The sequence below is a fragment of the Strix uralensis genome, chromosome 2, assembly GCF_047716275.1.
Source record: "Strix uralensis isolate ZFMK-TIS-50842 chromosome 2, bStrUra1, whole genome shotgun sequence".
Lineage (NCBI taxonomy): Eukaryota > Metazoa > Chordata > Aves > Strigiformes > Strigidae > Strix > Strix uralensis.
The window spans coordinates 99,534,097-99,548,662 of record NC_133973.1 but is presented as its reverse complement, the minus strand read 5'-3'; the positions used below and the strand labels follow the sequence as shown (position 1 = coordinate 99,548,662).

Sequence of the window (14,566 nt, the reverse complement as noted above, 5' to 3'; positions counted from 1 at the left end):
GGAAACCATTAACTGAATTTCTCTGTTGCATAAAAGGCTTTGTACAGAGTTTGAAAGTAGAATATAGTGTTTTATTTGTATAGTACATCAAAATCTCATACAATTTGTGAAACAGTAGGAGAGAAGAAGAGGGCACTAGTATAGTAGGTAAATGAGCAGGAATTATTCTGGCTGGATATAGAATGGCAACAAACAGTTGTGTAGCTGCAGTTCAGAGTCTTAGGAGGTTTGTAGTAAATCATAAAGTACCATACAGCAAGTCAGTTGTATCCCTTTAATGACAATTAAAGTTATGTTAAGATTTTGCAGTAAATCTCTCAGTTTCCGTAATACATTTAATATTGCTATTTCTGTCACCACTGTCTTTTATTTTATAGTATAATATTTTACTATAGTGAAGCTAGAGCTAAAAGCTTCAGCAAAGCTATTGATGGTTTTGATGTAAAAGTCAAACCAGAGTTACATATGGAGTATATACGCATTTATACATGTTTGTCATCTGTACATCGGTACAGATTGATGCGTATATTAGTACACATTAGATAATTATATCTAATGCTTGTAATGTTGCATATGTAACTAGATGCTTGTGGGGTCATGACTTTCAAGTAGGAGAAGAATGTGTATACTCTGTAAATCCTTTATAGTTGTTTATCCTGCATATCCTTTACAGACAGAAAATAATGCCAATGTATCAGTGCAGTCAGTAAGAGATATCTTTGAAGTCCTATGTAGTCCCTACTGCTGATGGAATTGAGCTTCCTTATTGGAAGTGGCCCAAGTCAGATTTCCTCAGGCATGTACTATTAGAAGAAATTTAAAATTAATTTGAATTAAAAGTTCCTGATAAAATTTACTTTAAAATGAAAATCTTTTCTTTTTGAGCATGCCTTAGAGATTCTTGCCAGTTCAAGATAAAAGTCTATTCATTTTCAAAAATCCATTTAGATGATAAGGCCAAACATTTCCAATGTATGTGATCTTTTCATTTTCTTCCTGTTTTGCTTGTTGTTGTCTTAGAACAATGCAACTCTTTCTGTACATTGTGGTAGATTCTGGTTAGTCTGTTTAAATATCTTGTAGTTCACCAACTTAATGTTTTCATCCAGAAGTCAACACTAAAACAGTACTTTCTCAATGTGAGAGAAAAATTTCAAAAAGCATGCATAAATATTTTCTTTATATTTTGGGATTTTTGTTTTTCTTTTATTTGAATAATTTAAAGAGGTATTCTATAATTATATTCTGGTGTTCTATAGGTTTTCTATATGCTTTTCTAAGAACAGTTTAATATCAAAATTTTTTTCATCCAAAATGGAAGATAAAGTGCTTATTTTAGCTCTTTCTTTGTCACCTGAGTAAAATATATCTGGATACCTAGAAGTATGTATATGGAGAAAGACAGAGATAGAGACAATAGGGAAGGATGAAAGAAAGAATGTAGCTTGAATGTCATTGTTCTGGTTTTGTGAGTTAGAAAATGTGTATGGCCTTTCACACTTCTTGTGTGTGTTTTTTTTTTTTTGTCCCTTTCATTGGTGATTCAAGAATGAAGAGATACCTGATTATTTTTGAATTGTCTTTTGCCTTCCTCTCACTTTATTTTCACAAGTGATGACCACCTATCAGCTCTGAGAGAAGGAAGGAGTTCTTCCTCCCTAATCCTGACCATCCTTCCTTTTGAACGTGCATTAGTTAAAGGTTGCAGCTGTACATCTGAGCAAGAAAGGGGAAAGAAGAGTGATGAAAAAGGTACAGAAGAGAAAGGAAAACAGTTTAAGCAGTAGCAAGACATTACATTGGTGCAGCTCTCCACAGCACTGCAGACTACATGTCAGAATTAGGTTATAAATTTAAGGGTGTCACATAGTTGATTCCTTTGTTCAGGTTGTCCTGAACATAGTTGTTCCTTTTGTCAACATAGTTGATTCCTTACAAAAGATTTAATTGTAGTGTGCTGATACACTTCAGAAGATCCAGGAAAGAGTTAGGTAACAATAATAATTGTGTATCTTACTGTTAACATTCTAAATGGTATAGTAAAACTTTAATTTAAAAAAACTATCATATGATTACTACATTATAACTTTTTTAAAAAGGTAATATTTTTGGTGTCTTTACAATTAGTTATGTGTACTTTTAGTCATCAGTGATACATTACTGCATTGTCTGACTTGATACGTGTGAGCATACTAAAAGTATATTTTTCTAAATATGTAATGCTACCCTGACTTCTTTAAAGGCATGTTAATAGGGCTAAGAGTTTATATTAATCTGACAGCAGTCAGGGGTCAGCTCTGTGTAGGTCTAGCAGTATAACCTTGAATCGCACTTGTCCTCACTCATAATTTAACTCAGAAATTTATATGGCCATAAGCCCAATCTAATTTAAGTGTGTTGTGTACTGTGAAAAAAACCTGTGAGCATGTGCAGGCTCACAAAGATTACTCTGCAAGAAGATTACTCTGTGAGAGGAACTGATATTTTAAGTAACAAGCATAACTTGCAAAGGAAATTGATTAAAAGCAAATATGTTGAATTATTCTGTAATAGACACTTCAAAAATGTTCTTGTCACAAAGTCAGTATTTGGTTAAGGTCCTTGAAAAGTCTACATTAGGGGTAATTTCTCTTTTACTTGGAATTTTCATACCTCATTTGATAGTAATTTTTGAAATTGTGCCCTAAAGCTGCTCTAAGATCATATAACTTAAAACTTAGTTTTTGTCACTTAATAAAAGCACATTTTTTCACAAAATCCTGTTTTCATTCTTAGTTACTATGAAATTCTAAGAATCCATTTAAGTATTCAGATAAAATAGAAGTTTAAGGGAATATTGTAGACACTTTAGGTAATGTTTTTTTTCCTTAGAAATATAGGTTATGTAATATATTGAAATTTAAATATTTAAGTTTAGCTTTTTCTAGGAAACTTGTGTGTTTTTCAATGTGGCTATAGTGTGGTTGGGTTTTCTGTTTGGTTTCTTTTTTTGATACATCTGGAAAATCTTACAGTCCATTTCCAATTGATTCAAGCACAGGTAAGTAGAAAATGCAAAATTCAAAGATTAAAGTACTCAAGGAGATCAACACTGAATGTTTTAAGAAAGGAGTTTAACCAGCAAACAAGAGATCACTTGGTGTGTTAACAGCAGGAGACAGCTGTTGCCAGCATAGTGGTTAATGCAAAGAGGCATTAAATCTGGATGGGGAAATGGAAGTTGAAATGCACATGAAAGAAGAGTTCATTTTGTAAGGAAGCCAACACTTCCTTTGTACTGAGTCCAGCAAGTTTTTCATGCATTCAGTATATGGACGAAGTTAAAACTACAGCTGAAACTGAAACAGCGGTTTGACATTACTGATATGGAAGATGTCTTCTGCTTTCATTGCCTTATGTCTCTTCTTTGCCCCATGGTTTCAGGCCCCACATTGCTCCTTCATGCCTCCTTGCACAGGTTCTGGTGCTCATCCCTTAATAGCCCAGAGAGCTATAATTGAAAAGCCTTAGCAGAGGAGCCCAGTGAATAGAGCAGAATTTTCTGTTCGTAAGCAGGAATAGACAGAGGTAGCTAGTTTGTAGGTGGCATACTACTGGACCTGCTCAACTGTGACTTGCAACTGCATGCTAAATATATGTGAGCATAACGTTCAGCAAAGGTTTTGTGTAATGCATAACTTCTGTCCTGCTCTTTACTGTCATCCACCTATTCATTATTCTCAGGAGTTATACAGTAAGTATTCACTTCAAGGACTGTATTTTAAAAAAAAGTTTCTAAACAGTTTTTTGAATGAAAGTCTTGCAATGAAATTCAATGAGAAAGCTTTTAATGAAATATAAATTTAATATTGTTAATTTTAAGAATAAAATGGTTGTTAAAGTATTTTAAATGCTGGGTTTATAACTATTCTGCAGCCATGAAATCCATTGAATTTTTTATGTAAAAGCATGCTGATAGTCACTTGGCTGGACTAAAGTTACTTGCTGATTCAGTAAGCTCAGCTGATAAAGTATGGTGGTGGTACAAGCTCTTCAGAATGTATGGATCCAAAGTAAAAGCACTGAGTGTGCATATATTCCCATTTTACACTTGTTTAGTTCTTGTCTGTCTTACAAGATAGAACAAAAATGTCAAAATAACAGCAGATTTTTATGGTGAAATTTTTAATAGAAGCTGAAATTCCCTATGAGTTATGCTTCCCTGTTTGCTTTTTTTTAAATGCCTAAAGAATGCTGACATCCTCCACCCTCTCTCTTGTCATTCTAACCTGTTAGTGCAGTAATTTCTTCATGCATGTTGTTGTTTTCATTGTAAACTTTTCTTTGCTTTTTCCTGTTGATCTTCCAGTTTTTGCTATCTTTAGCGTTTGTGCTTAGTGCTATCATCTAATCTCAGGGTACATAACCCTAGGTAGGCATTGTGCAAGTACTAGAAAACTCAGTCCTGGATCCTGGAATATTAGATAAATAATGAATAATAAGCTGAAGGATGGAGGTAATAAACTATATGTTTTTGGAGTAGTATACTGGTAATAGAACCTCTGCTGGTAATGAATGAAAATGCTCTGAGACATTCATGGCCACCTTTGCTTTATAAAATGTAATCTAGATCTTACATGGATAAGGAAGTAGGAAATGGAGTAATTCAGAATGAACCATAAGCAACTGATAAATTGAAAGCAAGCAGCAAGAAAGATTGGGGAAAATAGGGTTGGTGGCAAGATGTGTGATCTAACTGACCGCAGAGTTATAATGGAAGAAATGTAGACAGCTGAAATTTTTAGGTTGAAGAACAGAAAAAACAAAGTAGTGAACATTAGAGATAACAAGTTTTGTATACAAAGGGTGGATGCTGTTTCAGAAGAGGGATGGTGGTTTTTGAGCATGGGTTAGAGAGATCTTAAAGTAAATTGAGATAAAGATGAACCCAGGAAAAAATCCTTAAGGTGGAATTAAAACATAATGGCAATAGAAAAAGGATGAAAGATCAGCAGTGGTGGTTTGAGGGTCAGTGATCAAGAAATGGTCAAAGAAAAGAAATGCAATTACTTGCAAAACAAGAAACAATGTTTAATAAAGATATGGCTTGGCAAATTGTTTCTTTGGAGAATGTTAGATCCAAGTAGGATCAAAAGTGAAAAAAGACCCAAGAAACAAATGACAATGTGTCATCTGACGCGAAGATGTCAGTTTTCAACAAGACAACCAGTAACTGTGTGGGGAGCCACTGTGCATAGAGAAGAATCAGGGAACAGTTGAAATGTGTTCTGTTGCTCATTTGTTATTACGATTTGCTGCATTGCTCGCTTTTCATTCAGAGCCTCAAGAAAGTGAATGTGAATTCACATTTCACTCTTGCCTATTGTAATAAAAATTGTTGAATTAGAATGCATTTCACCTGAAGCTTTTCATTCTATGCATAAAGAAAACTACATCAAAATAGTCATGTGTAAGACTAATTCTAGTTTTAATTTGATTTTACTGAATTCAAAGGATCAACAACATTAGCTTTGAGATTTGATGAAGATTTGCTGTTCTAGAAATTTACTATGATATACTTATCCTCAGAAAGAGGTTGGCTATTAACAGGTGAGATGCAATGCACTAAACTATTCAGGTTCTGTTCCTTTGAACAAAGACTACCAAGGTTACAAAGAAAAGATTCATGTCTAATTTGCTACAGTCTCTTGAAAACACCAGTGTGCATTGCTAAATTTTCAGTCATGCATATATGCCATTTAGTTTTCCAGTTTTGGAGAAATCCAGATATTGTACATATGAAAATTCATGGATTTATTCTTGAAGAGTGAGCTCTTTTATGTTAGATTGAAGCTTTGGCAAAGAATTTTAAGAAAACTTCCAGTTGTGTCTTTCTTTACTCTTTCGGCAAATAATATGGAACTGTTTTCAGATATTCAGGTTTCTTGGAACGTACTGGAAGAGCAAAATGTATTTAGACCACTTCAGGCATCTAACTTACCTGTTAATGTTTTGATGCTTGTACAGCATGCGTTGTCAGTGATGGGAGATTACTTCATATACTGAGTTGAGGGTTTGTACTAGGGCTAACAGTATTGCAAATTGTCTTGATTTTATGGTTAGACATCTGCTCTTCTATTCTTTTTCTTTTGGATAATCAGTGTCTCTGAACTTCTTTATATGAGGGAATCGATAGTGCTGCAAGCAATAAAAGAGGTACGCTGAGAGAAGTAAGTTTTATGGCAGAATTCCATGGTTCTCAGCCTTTGGCTACAGCAAAACTAAAAGATATAAATCAATTATGCTGTATTCAATTGGGTTGAAAATCTGCTTTATTCTACAGTTATTTCAGACTCTCTGTGGTAGGGCTTAATCTGTTGTTCTGGAAATATAGCTATTGACCACAGACATGTCCTGTAAATAGGAGACCTTACCATGAGAAATATGCTTGTCTGTAACTGTTATTTTAAAAATGCATGTTTATTGATATTCAAGCTGGTTCAGAAAGATGTTTCTTGAGTAATATCTGACTTTTCACAACCAAAAGATACTTAGGCCATAGAATTCCCTTTTGTGTCTCTTACACTGAAATATTTTACTGCTGTGATTTGCTTATTCTTTGTTATATGCATGCTGCACTCCTAAGAGAGTTCCTGGGTGTTGGAACTGTTGACAAACTTTTAATGAATCATTCAGTGTTCTTGGTTTGTGTTCCTGTAAGTTCGTATGTGCAAATGAAAGGGAATTATGTATTTCAGTATTTTTTCCCAAAAGTGGATTTCTTACAGCATGTTCCCTCTAGACCTGGTGTCTGCTACAGTGTAGTGTTAGGATATTAAAGAAATGAAATAGTAACTGTTTCCCTGAGACACCATTTGACAATCATACTCATGTTCAGGTTTTTTTTAACCTATAGTTTTTTCTTATATTTCTTTTTGTTATCAGCTCTAATGCTCTTAAAATTTTTCTCTATCTTTAATGTGTACCACCTTCAAATATTACATCAGATGAATGCTTTTTCTTTCAGTATTTCTTGACCAAAGTAAATATGTAGCTATTTTAATCTTTCTTTGAAAATAATTCTTCAGTGTCTTGATCATTTTTGTTTTTTTTCTCTGAACTCCATGTAATTTGTCAGTATCTTTCTCATATTGAGATGCCTAGGAGTGAATGCAATATTGCAATTATGTAATTACCTCTCCTGCCATTATTCAGAGGTTATATTTATTATTGCTGCACATAGCAAATTCACATCTAAATTGCTGTCCACTATACTTGTAGGCTTTTTCCATTATTACTGTATTACATACTTTTATGTACTGTTTCAGATCTGTGCTTTTAGCATGCATATTGCCAGATGCTGTTCCTTGCATTTCCATTTCCTAATTCTTTTATTTCATTTGACACACATTTCTAAAATTCCAAAAGGTGATATTTCTCTTGCTGTGGTTATCTTGCTTCTTGAGTTGGTTGTCTGTGTGACTCTTGGAAAATAATTTTGCTTTCATATATATATATATATATATATATATGCTTTTTTCCTGCAGATATTTAATAACTTTTGCTGCTGTCCTGGGGATTGAGTTTTGAGATTCTCCATGTTGTTTTTGTTAGCTTTGCTAGGTTTGAAAAACCCACTACTCCCAGCAGTTGCTATGTGTGCATGAATTCATTCATACATGTATATGTGTGTGTATGTGTTGTGTGTGTATGTATGCATATACCTAGTCATGTATTATGCGTTTTCCTACTTTTCCATTTAAAACAATGCTATTTACCTGCAGGAGGAGGAGGAAGAAACATATGAGCAAACTCTAGAATTCCGCAGAGGAGGTGATGGTCAGCCAAGACGGTCCACACGACCTACTCAACAATTTTATCAGCCCCCAAGAGCTAGAAACTGATTAATAATAAATAAAAGGTAAATACATGATATTGACATTTTATTTATGGGTTTAGCTTTCAAGAAAAGTAGATCTGGATTGTTCTGTACTTCAGTGTTCTTCAGTCTTCGTGAAGTTTGTGAGAGAACTTTCTACAACTTTGCCAGTGGTTGGTTGTATAAGAACCCTAGCATTGGCTTGCTGACGATGAATATTTTGAACAAATAAATAACTGTAATCACCATTTTGCAAGCAAATAGACAATTCCTAGAAAAACCTTGTTTCTCATTTTAAAAAAAAAGTGTTAAGCAACGGCACGTATATGACCTACTTTGTTTAATAGTGGTAATCTGTTTATAAGCAGCATGGACAGAGCAGTGATTGCTACACATATGAAGAACTACTGATATTAAATCAGTGTCTTACCATTTAAGTGAAAGTTTTATGGTTGTTACTTTTTAGTTTAGAAACCACTTGTTGCCATCGCCTGCGTGGAAGATAGTTTGTCATATTACTTCTAAATTTTTTTAGAGATATTAGTATATTTATGATAAACGTAGATACCTCTTTTTCTCTGGATTTTGTGGCTGTAGGAAAAGACTTAATATACCTGTGAGAAGAGGGAAGGCAATAAGAACACTTTGGCAAATAGCTTTTTAACTTTGCTTTATGTAAGGACTCATTTCATCTGAGCAAGCTTTTACTTGGTACTTTTTCACTTGAGAGCAGCAGCAAGCTTCTCTCATTTGCATACATTGGACTAGTTTCTCTGAAAAAAGTGGCTGTAGTCCCTGCTGAACTCAGTACTGTCTGTCTCTGTCCCAGATCCCATATTCTGCTTTTTATGAGCCATTTATGTGGATGAATATTCTTTTTATTGTTTTGCTTAGCATGGGAAGGAGAATTTGCAACACTAAAATCTAAAATCTGTGAGCTCACCATTGAATAGGGAAATACAAGGTCTAGGAATATTTACCATACTCTGAATCTTGAGGATATACTTGCACCTATACTTTATTAATTAGCAGAAATTAAAGGATTATATATCATCCTCAGAAAACACACCTGATATGTATGTTCAGAAATCTGAAAAGGCCAGCCAGATACAAGTTATAATTCTTTTACTAAACAAACCAAGTATGTTATACTGCTTACATTTTACTTGTGGATCTTCTAAATCCTTAATTTTCAAGTGTTGATTAAAAGTCTATCCTGAATAAAGAAAGCTTTGTAAAGTTGCATGCTATTTGGTGTACATCTACAATATATCTTTGTCCTGAATCTGATTTTTTTCCATACTAGCCAGTTTATTTTTACCCAGCTCTTTTTAGTTCCTTTCCTTGCTCAAGCCCTCCACACTCAGTTGTCTTAATAGGTGCTGCTGGTCTCTGCAGCTTTTGATATTTCTGACATGCAGTAATGTATGATTTACTTTTTTCATCATATGCTAAAATATCTTTTCCATTTGGGGGAGTACTGGCAATATATGAGAGCAAAATTTATTCCTGCCTCTTGCCAAGGTGATAATTATTCTGGTTTTGCCCATCTAATTTGATTTTCTATTTTAAGTAAGTGTATCAATCGCTATCAATAAACATGTCATGAGATAATTTATCCAGAAATAATTCTGGCGTATGCCCTGACCTGAGTTCTAAACCAGCTCAGTTGGCTCAGAGGAGTGTCAATGTGCTCAGTGTAGACAGCAGTCAAAACTAGGGAGAGTTTTTTGTGTCTTTATCTAATATTTTTTGTATTTCTCTAATTTTACAGTATAAATCTAGAAAACTGTATTTGGCTTTGGTCAGCTTGGGGGGGGGGGGGGGGGTTGGAAACACATCCAGAGAGAGTGATAGTAACTCCTGTATCTCAAGGAGGGTGAATGAATTGTTGGGAAGAGTGAAACAACCTTTCTAGGCACAGGTGGTTGTTCCTTGCAGGTGTTGTTATACCTTGCTTTGAAGATTCTAACAGGACTCTGATTTAAATGGACAACAGACTTGGTATCAAAACCTACCTACCATAAAAAATAAACAGTTACAGCCCTTTCCCTGTCCCAGATCAAATACTATTGTTTTCTGTCAGACATCTCTAAATAAAGGGGTTAGATTCATGTGCTAAATAGTGTCGGTTAAATAAACCTAAAAGCATTTGTCAACAAGTAGCAATGGACTGTTCTCATCCAGGAAAAAAAAAAAAATCAATATCTATTTTGGAAAATGTGTCATGAAGCTGAATATATTTTTTCAGCAACTTCTTACTTTGCTTTAAAAAGTACATCTTTTATTGACCATGCTTCCAGATATACCCTTCTTTTTCTTCATCATAATTTAAAACTCTCTTCCTCAGTTGATGAAATGAGGTATTTCCTGTGTCCTCTTTTGGCCCAGGACTGTTTACTTCAACATCTGCTTCAGTTAGATAGATAGTGCCAGTTTGTCATCCAAAACTGAATTTACTAACCCAGTGCAATGTACAATCAGTGACAGCTTAAACCTGATAAATTTTGGCTACTTCTGTAAGTCCAACTCTGTTGGAATATTATGCACTTTATCTTCTACAGTAAAGATAGCAAATATTGTAGGAGTTATACATACCTTAAACAGTTATCACTGTAAACTGCAATTCATTATGAGAAAATACAACTTCTTGATAGGGAAATTCATTCCCTCTAGATCAAAAGATTCAATGCCATCTTCTTTGGCTGCTGTAACTGAATTGTCTTGAACTTTACTTAAGTGGAAACTATCTCTAAATGGCTAAAATGTAGTCAGTTAGAATATTTGTGTATTTTATATTAAAATTATTTGCTAAATCTAGCTATTTTAATTACTTGCTTTATCAGATTTAGGTTTATATTTGGAAAATTTCCAGTATTAAGCTCAACTACATTTCAACATAAAATAATGTAACACCTATTGGATGTTAACACCAAAAAGAAGTTGTCAAGATATCAAATTGGTCTTAGGTTCTTGGAAGACTAGGATCACTCAGGTAGAAAAAGAAAATTGAGAGGCAAGAGATGCCTTCTGTATAGAGGTTGGGTGTTGCTACTTAATTGTAGTTAGCTCCTGTATTAGTTCCAGTCAAAACAGTCCTTTATTTTGTCTAGAATTGGTGATACGGCTTTTTTACTCTGCCACTATGTTCTAGTGAATATTTGGAAAACTGAACACCTTGTTCCTCTTTAAGAGTGGGGCATTTGTGGTCATCTATGAATAGTGTCAAAAAATGGAAATTCTTCCTCAGTTTAAGAACACTCTATTGCCAATCTTTTTGAAGGTAAAAGTATTGTAGCGCTGTATCCAGAAGCTTTTTCTGTGTGGTACAGACAAGATTTCACCTGCTAGATTTGCTTTCTGAAGCTCATGTTGAGTCCAGTGTAGCTGCCCTCATTTGCCTTGTTTGATAGGTGAAGTGATGTGAGGAGTGTTTATGGTGATACGGTGGTGGACATACTTATCAGGTATGGCTTATAGCTCCCCATAGTACATCTCATGCTACTTTATATCTTAGATTGAATTTTGAAATGCATTACACTTGACCTAATGAGGTTGAAGACAGTGGAATTAGAGAGAAACCAGTAATGAAAATCTCTCAGGCTTTTCCAAAAATAAATGGTGAATGTAATCAGTTCTCTGATTTTAAATGTAGGCAGAAAATCAAGCATAGTCCTTTTCTAAATTGCTTTCAGCTTAGCCAGACTTGTACAACAGTGTAACTTTAATTTCTTGACATGTAAAAGTTCAGGAATATTGAATGTCGGTTCCTAGAAGTGGATTTCTATATGGCTTTTTCTCCTTTTTATTCTTCAGAGCTTTTGAGGGCATGGCATATTTTTCTTATTTCAAGTTTTTGATAACATATTAGATGAAGACATGATTTCTCAGGGGAAGTTTTAAGGGATCCAGTGAAACATAATTTTACCTCAACTTTCATCTGAAGGATGCTTTGCCTCTTCACCAGATCATTGATTAATGACACCTTTACTTCCTCAGGAGTACTTCTGTATTATGTAAAATAACTTAATTTTTTTCCTGAAAAGAGATGGAGAGCCCTTGGTGATTATATTACAAATTGTTAAATCCTATATCATTTTAATATTGTAGTATTTAAAATTCCAAGGCGCCTTGTTTTCAAAAGCAACTTGGACAATTCTGAAAGTAAAGTTTGCTGGCCATATTTGTATTGAGTATAATAGGGTCATATCAAAGATGAAATATTAGGTCCATACAGTAGACATATCACCTCAGACCCAAAAGCTCCTATATGTGTAATGTTACATCACTTGGCAGGGAGGACTTACTGGCACTGATACATCAATGAAGAAATACAGTGCTGTACTGCTTCCTGGACTAGTTTTCAGCATACTCATTTAGGTGTTGAAGTTGTTCTTGCGAATCTGGAATTAGTATTGACAAATACTAGCTCATAATCTATGTCTACAGTGTAATGGGGTCTTAAGTGTGAGGAGGCTTAAGTTTTTAAAATCCTAGTTGGTTTCTAGAGGTGGAATTTGGATCCACAGGATTGTTTAATCTGGAGAAGAGAAGGCTCCAGAGGGACCTTATTGCAGCCTTTCAGTACTTAAAGGGGTCTTATAAGAAAGATGGGGACAGACATTTTAGTAGGGTCTGTCGCAAAAGGACAAGGGATAATGGTTTTAACTAAAAGAGGGTAGATTCAGACTAGATATAAGGAAGAAATTCTTTACAATGAGGGTTGTGAAACACTGCAACAAGTTGCCCAGAGAGGTGGTAGATGCCTCATCCCTGGAAACCTTCAAGGTCAGGTTGGATGGGGCTCTGAGCAACCTGATCTAGTTGAAGATGTCTCTGCTTATTGCAGGGGGATTGGACTAGATGAGCTTTAAAGGTCCCTTCCAACCCAGACCATTCTATGATTCTATCCTTCTGAAGAGCTGCTTGCCACACTATTCTATGCTTTGGGTGTTAAGGACAACTGCTGCAGATGTGCAGGAAGTCTTGACTTGGTGTTTATTATGAAGACAGAGTGATAGAGTACTCATGTTAACGTGAAGTAACAGAAGTATGGGGTAGTTAGTACCTCGCTGTGGTTGCAGTTGACTAGAAGTGATCGTTTATTAATATCCAGCAGTGTGAGGTAGAGAACACTAACTCAGAATTTTATCAGAGTACTGCATTGAGAGCCCTTGAACCCACACTAGGGTATGAGTCAAATACTAGCTTTAACTGTAAAATAAAATATTCCTCCTAGAGAATCAAGATACAAGAATTAGAATCTAACAGTAACAAAAATACATCCTGAGCTTACACTTCCTGTATAGAATGTCATGATAGTATGAAAAAGAAGGGGAAAAACTACTCAGAAATGAGTGTTTTGAAGGGTCATAGCTTTTGGGGGAACTCGGAAGAATCTAAGAGCGTGAACCTCTAAGTGCTTGATCCTTATTTGCTTCTTTGGTCTTCCTTTGCTCCATGACAGAATTAATCTACACCTTGACACACTTCCTAAAAAATCTGTATTGAAGACCTTATCAATGGAGAAACTGCATTTTTGTGAGAAGTCACTGCCAGAAAGCGTTCTTTCCTTGTGTTATACCAATCATATTTATTGCATTGAAGTGCAACCTTCTGATTTATTCTTTTAAAAACTTATATCTCTGTAAGTCCTGAAAAGCAGGTATTCGCTCCTTCGGAGGAAGAAAATGAAATAGCACTAAAGTGTATGTTGCACAAAGAGTGGAGAGTTTTTATGCTTATCTTTTTTTTTTTTTTTTTATTTTTTATTTAGAAACCTTCTTGGGGTGGGGGAAAATTCACTGGCAGCTCCAGCTTGCTGAAGACTTCTAGAAGAAATTCTGGCTTTTTCCAAGCAACAGGATGGAACAAAGAAAGCTCGTGTGAGCAGAAGGAGTTTGGACCTGACACCACAAAAGACTTTTTTAAAGTTCTTAGTTATTATGAAGCTGAATACTTTTTACATATGAAAGAGGCAAATTGTCATTGCTGCCATCAATAAAACGACAGTGCACTATTCTATTCTTTGCCTTGTATTCTTTTTACTGAGCCTCCATTGTTAGTTAACATAATACTAATGTATCATTTTCATTCATTTTGAATTGATTTTGTTTCTAATATTGTTTCTAGTAGAGCTTATATTTTCTCAAAAGCAGACAGGATTGGGCCTTTAATTTAGATTTTAGGCTAGTATTAGTGAAACATTAAAATTTTTCTGCTAATTATTGTACAGTGAAATTCTGAATAAGTTTTGACTGTGTTTTCTGTGTTCATTTTCCAAAGTTGCTGAAGGCCAAATTACAAATTTGCCTATTATGTTTTTCACGATCTATGATTAAAAGGTCGAAGGGAAAAAAAAAATAAATCATTGGTTTCAATAGTAATTTTCTAAATAATTTTAGGTAAATATTTTCTTTTCAGGAATATTTATATTACAGATATAGAAACATTTCTAGAAGGTACAGGAAAGTAGTTTAAATAAAAACCACGGAAAGATGCATATGAGTATTTTAAACGTAAATATGTGTATACATGCACACGTGTGCAACCTGTTGATAGTAGGTTCTAACTTTCTTGTAGCTTTAAACTCTGCTTTTATTGCTTCATATTATTAGAATTTTTTCAATTATCATTGATGCTTGAAAGAATTTTATGTCAAACTACTTCTCATTCTAAGCTGTATCTTTGAATCTTACGTGATTATGA

The 14,566-nt window shown here is 34.5% G+C and overlaps 1 protein-coding gene across 3 annotated transcripts in view; it reads left to right on the top strand.

The window, feature by feature from the left end:
- The window catches only part of TDRD3 (tudor domain containing 3), a 120,739-nt gene extending 106,857 nt beyond the window's left edge, over positions 1-13,882 (top strand). For all 3 annotated transcript variants that reach the window (XM_074859546.1, XM_074859548.1, XM_074859547.1), the window contains 2 exons: positions 7,764-7,900; positions 13,635-13,882. In XM_074859546.1, coding sequence (XP_074715647.1) covers positions 7,764-7,883 — 120 coding nt within the window. In that variant the 3' untranslated portion in view covers positions 7,884-7,900; positions 13,635-13,882. The remainder of the gene's footprint in view (positions 1-7,763; positions 7,901-13,634) is intronic.
- The last annotated feature ends 684 nt before the right edge of the window (positions 13,883-14,566 follow it).